We start from the raw sequence: 9,782 nt of genomic DNA, 5'->3' as shown, positions 1-9,782 counted from the left end.
AAAAGCTTATAAAGAGGTTTTGCTCATTCTGCCTCACCCTGTTAAAAAGCAATGTGGTGATTTAAAAGAAAAAAAAAATAGTCTTGTGGGTATACATAAATATTTATTATCATTTACTTCATTTTTACTAGAAGTCCTTAAACAGTTTTTCTTTTTTTTGCCAAAATGTTGCATCTCTGACACAGTTGCTACTATCATAGCTTCCCTGCACTGGGAACGCACAGCTTACACTTAAATTCCAAAACAATCTATTCAAGATAAAGAACCTTCAACTGTAGTGCATACGGAGCTATTCAAAGATTGGTAAAAAAGTCTTTTACCCCCGTTCCCCCTCCCAAATTGAGAATCTGTTACAAAGAGAATTCCTTACCAAAAAGTGAATATACAAAAGCTAAAAAAAAATGCTGGCTTGAAAAAGTGATTTCAGAATTTACTGTACACATTGTAACAATTTATTATATAAGCTGCTTCTACATGCAAGCAGATCTTACATTTGGTGTAAAACATTTATACACATTCTTTACAATTTGTACATATTTAAATGGCTGTATCAAACAACACTGCGCTATGGAATTTTGGAAGCAAACAACTAAAATTGGGAGGGGGAAAAGACAAAGGTTTATAAAACGTGAACAAGACCCGTGACACTGAGAAGCATCTGGACTTAGGCTTAAGTCTTGCTTGTTTTGGTTTCAGGTTATTCAGGCAGACCTAGATTTTCCTTCTAGCACACAAAAATAACACCAATGCGAAATAGAGTAAGGCAACTATTCAGCCAGCAGACTGTACCCGTCACTTAGAATGGCTTGTGGGAAAATGCCTTTGCTTTAAAGTTAGCTTTTTGCTAAAATGTTTACGTTCTAGGCACATTTTTAGCAAAAATTGCACTTTGGCTTTTCTGATTGCTTATGACATTAAATGAATTACTGTAGTTGGTGCCCATCTTGAACAGGATTGGGGCTGGGGTTTTTGGTCAAAAAAGCCCAGGCCTCAAGTGATATTTCAGTAGTAAGAAAGATGACAGCGGGGCACTTGATAAGAGACGATGATCACAGCACAGAGTCTGTGTGATAACTGACATTCTTCAGTACCTTTGTCACCTTTTAGTTTGCATCAGGAGGTAACAAAAGTAAACCCAAGCCAATAGCATACCATACTGCTTTGTGAAAACCTGAGCTCTGTTGGAATTTGGGGACTCCTATCAGTTTGTGTTATGTGTGACAGTGCCCCCTTCACTGAAACACTTAAAACTCTCTAAGAGGTACAGCACTGAGGAACACCAGTGCCTTATGGCATAACATTGCGTGGGTGTCAAAATGCTGGCATGGAAAACTGTTTTTCACACCATCCTGAATGGCTCTATGTTTGTACTTTGTCGTTTTACACAGTGCATAGCAAGAAAGAAAGAGCCTTGACATAAGCTCTGAGGTGCTGTGCCACAAGAAGAAAGTTTAGTTATAAGGAAAAGAAGAAAGGGGATTAGGGATGATATTTACTAGAAGTCATAATGGGACTTCTCATTATGACCCCTGCCATGGCTGCATAGGGGAAGCAAAATCTAGAACAAGTGTTTGTTCAGGAGATTATTATGAACATGTACCAGAAACATACAAATATAATTCCTCCTGGCTACTGAACTGCTAGAAAGCAAAACTGAACATAATGAGCAGTAAAGTCATTTTCTGAGGCTTGTCTACTTCCCCACTTAAAACTGTAATTCTGACACTGATGAAGGGTTTTTGGAAGAACATCTGATAGATGCAAGTCTTCATGAAGTCCATGGCAACATACCAGTTAGATGATTTAGATCCCTACAACTGACAGCATTTTCTAGCTGTTTTTACTTAAATAATGATACAAAGGGGAGAGCACTGAAGATAAAGAATCTTATCTTATGGATTGAGGCTGATAAAGTAAACATTTTAAATAATTCATTTTTTCCCCACAACTATTTTTTTTTGGCTGGCAAAGGCTAACAAGTTTATTGGCATTGCCCCCAAATCAGAAAAGCACTTCGGGGTTGTTCTTCATTGTTGGCTACTCGTTACTCTCTACATCACAGGAAAGCGGCTGAGTGCCTGCCTCAGCTTCTGTGCAATCTGAAACAAAGAAACAGAACATATTTAATATGTAGTCACTTCACCCTATGCAGAAACAAGATTTCAGGCTGAGATTAAACAGATTGTTCCCTCGTCTTCCAAAAATTGTAGTCTTTCAGTACCCTTAATGTGTACAAGATCGACAACACTACATTCAGCTGCTCTCTTAGCACTGCCAGATACAACACGGCATCTGAGCAGGGAGTGCTGTGCAGTCAGTGTACTCCAATTCTGACCTGCTGTTGCCTTCTCTTGAAAAGACCAAATGTCAGAGCTGTCACCAAAAGCATTGTTTAGTTTGTGGTAATGCATGGCTTTGGTCTTGGAAAGCAATCATCTGTTCAGCAAAAGTATGTAATCAATAAATGTGGTTGGTAATGACTTAAAAGTGTTCCTGTCTTTGATACAAGTTTACAAGCTGCCAGCAGTCCTCCAGCAGTTCAACTTGCTCTCACAATGAAAATAACTGATTTTATTTGTTTTACTGCAGATATTCTAGTTCAAAATCCCAGGCGCACTCACGTATGAGGAAAACTGAAGTAGTAGTCCTTTTTCCTCCTCCAACTCTCGTATTTGTAAGCTACATCCCTCTTCATGTCATGGCACTAACACTGGTAGAGCAGAGCAGTGAAGCTAGGCTTCTGGCCTGGCTCCAAGTCTGATGCAGCTCTTCCTCCAGCTAAGGATCTATTACCAATGGTCATTACAAATGTGTACGAATTCTCTGCAGCTTTTTTCCTGCATACTGAGACACAGGAAGCAGACGTGCTGCTATTTCCACATACAACATGGGCACCAAACAAGGATCTATACAGATTTAGCTGTTCACTGTCACATTGGAATTAGCACATTAGAAAAATTGTTCTCAAGTTTCATTTAATAAAATACGAATAACAGCCATAAGAACAACGTTAAATGAGAACTAAGGTTGTAGGTTTAGTGCTCAGAGTTGAGTCACAGTAAGTCACTAAACCGCTCTGATCCCTCACCCAACACATCCATGCATCAGACTTTAAATCTCAGAGGTTTCCCTTTGTCCTTCTAACCCATGGGACAGAAGTTTCGCCCAAATGGTTTATTGCTGTATTCATTGCTACAGATCTTACTTACAGCAAATTATCCAAACTCAGTGTTGAAAAAATCTGTGTACACAGAACTAGAACAAGTTCTTTGTAACTTTAGTACTGGAATTGAAAAAAAAAAAAAAAAAAAGAACAAACCCACACCCAGAAACACCAAGCTAATATCTAATATCATATAGCTACGCACATAGGAATAGCATCTACAAGAAAATATTTTTTCAATTCATTCTTCTTTTACGTGGTCTTTTTTTTTCTTCCCCTTTTACAATTCTTTTTCAAATATCTGCTCTCTGGGAGAGGTTCATACGAAAAGATGATTAAGTACAGTGAGTATTTCTCATAAAAGTAGCAGCACAGTATGTGCCAGGAAAATGGCACTGAACTACTACATCTTACCGTTTCATAAAACTGTGCCTGCTGCTCCAGATAAAGACGAATGACACTGTTGTAGTCATAAATCCGGTTACTGTGGAAGTGATTCATCTCAGCTGTAATTGGACCCAGAAAGCAAATTATTTAAGAGAAGCGTTCATAATTAGGAATAGTTTCACTCAGTTCAGTTTGGTTAGTGTGCAACAAGCTCAGTGTCCAGCCCTGGCAGTGTATTTACTGTTCTCGTGCTTCCAATCTGTTTTGCCTGCAATACTCAAGTTATGATAGAACTGTTCATAAAATTGGTAGGGTGTCAATTACTCATGCTAAAATTCAGGGACTTCCTGGATAAAGCCAGGTTCTTGTTACAATAATCTGGCAAACAAAGATTTGGTAAAGAAAACAAGCATGATTTTGTCCTACTGAACGTAACTGTTCTGTTCTGAAGTTTTTCAATCAGCATTTGGTAGCTGCAGCCCTCAGATTTCCAAGGCTGTAGCTGTTATAAGGCAGAGCTATAAACGTTCAAAAAAAAAAAAAAAAAGGGACAGCCAGTGGTGTTTGACCCATTTTTGAGTGCTGCTGTTTCAGTATGAACCTGAGAAACTGCATTACTGGATCTGTAACTCTTTTCACTACTTTCTGCATCTCTTGTCAGATCACAGCTTATGGTCGAAATAAAAAAAATTGAATATATTTTGAGATATCAATAGAGGGAGAAGAAATATTTGAGACTGCAACAATCCTGGAAGTCTTTTCTCATGATTACCATTTAAGTGAAGTCCTTTTGCATTGCCCAGGAAGAAAAGGAAGGAAAAGGGGAATATTTTCGTTATTTTTTCTTTATTTGGCTTTGTGTTCTGCTCTGACTCTATCCTGTAAAAATACTAAAAACTTAGCTTTAAGTCAGCTGAAGAAGACAGAACTCCCTCAGCAATGAGTAATCCCACGGAAGACCCAGGATGTAGTTATGGGCCTGGTATCCTGCAGGACTGCACCCTGACTCCTCACTCCCCATTTTTTCAGTTGCAGACTATTGAATCTCACAACATCTCTAACCTGAAGAGGAAAAGTTCAAAGAACATCCAGGAAATGAAATCTTATCCACAAGAATATTAATCTCAGCTGGATCACGTCTGATTAAACCATGAGTCAGAAAAACACTTACGCATGTGCTGAAGTGCTTCCTGCATCAGGGCCTGTGCTTTTTCTTTGAGACTCACTGACATTTCAAAATGAAAAACTAGTAGCCCAGGGCGTTTTTATTTCAAACGTCACTTTACTAGTGCAGAAGATGCATGTTTTGGAACTGCAACTTTTTAAGGAGGGGGGACAGGACAGTAAAATAACTGCAATTTTAGGAAAACAAACGTAATAAAAAATAATACGTAGCTATTATTACCTTTCCTGGTAGAACAAAGATTCTCTGTCAAAGTTCATTACTTAAGAGATGCCCTTCAGGTCTACAATATTGCCTTTTACCCCCAAAAGTTGTTTTACCTTGTAGTGCATAAGCCATGGTGCTCACACGTTTCACCATATTCTGTTTGTCTTGTGGTGTTATTTTACTGGTTGCAACTAATTTGTCACTTTCCTTCACTCTTTCTATTGCTCCCTGTAGAAACCAAATGCAGGAAGATTAAAAGAGTAGTCAACTGAAAGGTCTTTATAGTCACAAAAATGTCACTGGCCAACATTTTGAGGTTACACACTGTATGCATGCAATGACTGATTCAGCCTTCCCATATGTCCACCCAAGTTTTGTTATTTTGCTGTATTGCTTTCAAGAGTCTTAACAACTTGCAAGAAGTGACTTAAAACGCAGGCATTAACACAGTCACCAAGAAATAATGATCGATAAAGGCAGTAATACACAAGGATATATACACAGAAAAAAGGAGCAGGTTGCAAAATTCAGCTGACTGACAGAGGATATGCCAAAAGCTTCAAACTATCAAACACCTCTAAAAGATGCACTGCTTTCCAAGAGACTACAATTCATTGCAATATATAAATGTGATTCAGGAAAATCCTTATGTCACAAGGAAGAAGGGTAAAAAGAAATGCCTTCCCCTTCACAATATATTTATATTGCACTTTCCTCTTCATGCCAAATAATATTCAAAAATATCTGTTTACATATCTCTTAGGAGAAGGTTTGTGATTCAGGTTTTCAGCACATTTTTTCTGCATTTTATTTATACTACTTTCCTCAAAAGGTTTTCAGTGCCATTGGGGACCATTAAAGTCCTGAAGAAAGAATGCACATAGATTTGATATGCTTTTGTTTTTGGTCTTGCAAAAATGTGTTGTTTTATACATTTAATATTTCCAGTAGTAGAAAAAACATTTGTGTGTACGTGTTTAATACTTCAAGTATTTGTAGTTTCCTGAAACATAATACAGTGAGCACATGAACATGAGGACAACTCTAGGATAAAAATAGAAGATCAGAATATTCAAAACTAGACACAATAGCCAATTTTATTGTTTTATTATTTGATGACTTTCATAGTACAGGGAACAAAGTATACATATATATATATATTTAAATATTAAGACACTTCTAGGCAGTCCATGATTATCACGTATTAGTAAGCAAACTGTGCAAGTGTACACACTTTCCTACAATACCACTATGCTTTGGTATCAATAACCACGTTAAGATTCCTAAATACTAGAAATTTTTACTACTGCTATTCACCATGTAGGCACGTAAAGCGTTCATGGAGAAAACCCTGAAGTTTCTAGTTCTCTACCATAGCAGACAGTGGAGGTATCCTCAAATCTTGAGACAAGTTCTAGCTTCCCCTCCTCCCCACCCCCCAAATATTTTAATAATGAACATGCCAGCCTCACAGAAACTTTCCGTGTGACTGGAATCAGGGGCCAGGCTGTCACACACATGCAGTGATCCATACCACCACTTTTGCTGCTCCCTATGCAGATCTTCCCACTGCCCAACCCTTTCCAGGAAAGGCACCCTCACATACCTTATGAGCTCCTATGATGTCAGGGAAGCAGCCAAGAAATCCCTTATATTCATGATTTGTTTCCATCAGAAAGTGCAGGTCTTTCTTCGGCTAATAAACAAAGTACACATTAGTAAAAATGTCCACGACAGTAATAACACAGACACAGAAATGATGATGCCAAAAAAGGGAAGGAAAGAATAGAGGGAAGAAAAATCTCTATTGCTTATTGCAGATTTTTCTGTAGTTAAACAGGTCCTTATTGAGATATAAGCTTTTTGGAGTTAGGTACTGAGCACCAGAGAGCAGATGCCTCCGATCTTTGTTTTATTTAACACTGGCTTATGAAGTGAGGTGTTTTACCTCAACGTTTTATTGGAGTCACCAGTCCTAGCAATGGCAATTTCAAGCAATAATGTCCTTGCACATACAGACGTGTACATGCACTGGTACATCTTCTTAGTTGCTGACTTGGAAAGCTGGTTAAGAACAACTTACTCAACATGCAAATTAACAGGCTCTACATTTTGGAGACTGTGGTGATTTTACCATGCTAGGCAGCTGAACTCCACCACAGCCGCTCTCTCACTGCCCCTCCTTAGAAGGGGAGTTAACATCCCAGCCAGACCAAGCTTAACACACTGTAAACACTTATCTTAACTTGAACACTGACATAAAATCAAGTTTTGTTTAAGACAGATTGTTATTGAAGCAGGCAATTGCAAGTCAAGACAATGAAAAGTAGCAAGATCTGGATCCTGTAGATATTTGGGCAATGCAGAGAAAAAATGAAACCCTATCCTTGATTAAATCTCACTCTGTTGTATCAGTTACGAAGATAATTCACTGACATCAGGAAACAAGGACATTTAAAGAGAAAGCAAACAATTTTGTGTTTTAGAAAGCAGAATATGAGTTTTTTGATCCAAGAAAAATACCCTCCCATTACTTCTCCCCAGGGCAGACATACTAGAGAAGATGAGGGTGCATTTAAAAGTATTAACAGTAATTTCACTTAAGTGGTCTTCAGCATTAGCATTTATTAGATTTTTAACAAGAAAGAAAAACAGACAAGTCAGAAGTTATCCACACAGGAGTTATGTTTGTACACACTATGTCAGTGTATTCTTAATGCTTATACCTGATCTGCTACGAGACTGGCGATTTCTTCATAGGTTTTTCCTGCTTCTGTTATTGCTTCATTGAGATCAGATTCCCCTAGAAATAAACATCAGTTTTCAAATTACAGAAGGTCAAATCTTGATTCAAGGCAAGTTTCTAAAACAGCTTATTTTGTAATAATAAAATCCACTCACCATTTTATAACTGGGAATAATAAAGAGGTCGCAAAAATATTGGTTTTATACCATTAAAGGAGGAAAACTCTTAAGACCGTGTACAAAACGAATGCTGAGGGGACTATTTGTAATATGTTCTACCATAGTAGCACTATTCAGCTCCACATTTCACAGCTATATGTAGTTTAAATACACAGGTATTCCCCCACAGGGGAGAATAGGAAGCCTACCAGAATTGGAAGGAAGGGAATACAAGGAGGGTGACACCAGAAAATAGACCAAAGCTCCAAAGAGATCCACTGTTCAGGTTTTTAACAAATGATTTTCATACCTGATAAGCAATAAATTCTCCACAATGCCCTATGGAACAGTGAAAATAACCTTAAGCTCTTCAGCAGTCCTGGATCATAATTATTAAAAGGCCAGAGAGGGAAAAGGAGGCTCAAACAACATATTTTTTTTCATTGCCAGCAAAATTTTTCAGCCTTTAGAGAACTATTGGATAACATTCTCAAGCTCTGTAAGAATCTTTTTGAAAATGAGTTTCTAACTTTTGTTGTTACATGAAATAAAGCAAAGGCCACACAAGCTACATCTAAAAATACAAACATCACCACAAATCCTAAGCTAGACAACACCACAAGTGCTCATAACACTGTATTACTAGCAGGACATGGCTACGTGGGACAAAGACGGAAACAAGCCTTACATTCTTGTTTTTTCATGTCACTTCACCTTCCCAAAACACCACAGTTTTTTTCCATCCTTGTTAGCTTGTCCAAAGCATGCGGTCAACAGTACGGAAAGCAAATTGAGGTGGAGAAGGGGGAAGGTGTAATTTGCAGATACCAAATATTAGCTCAAGAAAAAGTTACTCTTTCAGACATCTTCTGGTATTTGGCACAGTTAATAGTCTTAAGAACATTTTGATTTCACTCCATAGACATTAATCAGTGACTTAACTGAAAATTACCAAACATTGATTTCTTTAATGAGTGGTTTGAACATTAAAATAGATTATTTTACTATGACAAAGAAAATAATCTATTGAAGATCTATTATACAGGATTCTTTCTTTTTAGCGTGTCCTAAAGGAAACAGGGTAATGACTAAATATTGCTTCAGGTCTTTCAATCAATTTTTTCCATTAGACTGTTTTTATGAAGCCAAAAGCTTTGACAGAAAAAGCTACTGATCCTCAGCACTAGTAAATCCAACAATACAAACATCACTAGAAAATGGCTTTCTACTATTTAAGCCTGTCTGGAGAAGAAAAAAGAACAAATCTCATCTTGAGACCTAAAAACTGCAGAATTTGGAAGTTATCTTCTCATTGTTAAACTATAAAAAAAAAATCAGATCAATTTCAATCAGGTAGAGAAATTTCATTAATTTGGAATTACACAGAAGTAACCATGAAACCTTGTCTTTAGCTTAAGTACTGCTTAGGCAACTGCTAGGTTTTGGGGACAAAAACATGGCATGGCTTTAGCTTGATTCAGAAACCAGACTGGTCTAGACATTGCTATTCACGTTGTAATGCCGTAAAAAGAAAATATCTTCTCCTACCTGAATACAAAGAAGGAAGAAGAGTATTTGAGTAGAAAAAGTAACTCGCCACTTGTGTGCAGAATTCACCCAAGGGACTGCAGCGGCAAAGAATCTAGTTAAACCCTCCAAATCTCTCATGTGGGGCAGTGGGGCACAGAGTCAGCTTGTAGAAGGAACAGAATTTATTCAGAATTTCTAGTACTAGCAGAGGTGCTCGCTCTCCTACAGAAGTGTACCCTTGATAGTACATGTAAAAGCTGTTCCAGACAATGGATCCCAACAACAGACAGGCACACAAGTGGCAGATGAGTATCTGCAGCTCCTCATGCTGCATCCTGGTCTTCTACAGTCTACTTCTCAGGTCACACCAGGGCAGCCTTAAAGAGCCAGATTTCACCTGTCACTTGC

At 37.9% G+C, this 9,782-nt stretch overlaps 1 protein-coding gene across 2 annotated transcripts in view; it reads right to left on the bottom strand.

Annotated features, from left to right (window-relative positions):
* Positions 1-436: 436 nt before the first annotated feature.
* SNX9 (sorting nexin 9) overlaps positions 437-9,782 on the bottom strand; it is a 58,616-nt gene continuing 49,270 nt past the window's right edge. For both annotated transcript variants that reach the window (XM_084284321.1, XM_084284322.1), the window contains exons 14-18: positions 7,667-7,743; positions 6,547-6,636; positions 5,054-5,168; positions 3,578-3,669; positions 437-2,099 (exon numbers count right to left, since the gene is read on the bottom strand). In XM_084284321.1, the coding sequence (XP_084140447.1) occupies positions 2,052-2,099; positions 3,578-3,669; positions 5,054-5,168; positions 6,547-6,636; positions 7,667-7,743 (422 nt within the window). In that variant the 3' untranslated portion in view covers positions 437-2,051. The remainder of the gene's footprint in view (positions 2,100-3,577; positions 3,670-5,053; positions 5,169-6,546; positions 6,637-7,666; positions 7,744-9,782) is intronic.

The sequence above is a fragment of the Netta rufina genome (assembly GCF_964035555.1).
Source record: "Netta rufina genome assembly, chromosome: 3".
NCBI classification, from domain to species: Eukaryota; Metazoa; Chordata; class Aves; order Anseriformes; family Anatidae; genus Netta; species Netta rufina.
Note: the sequence above shows the minus strand (reverse complement) of the source record. Positions and strands in the feature narration are given on the sequence as shown.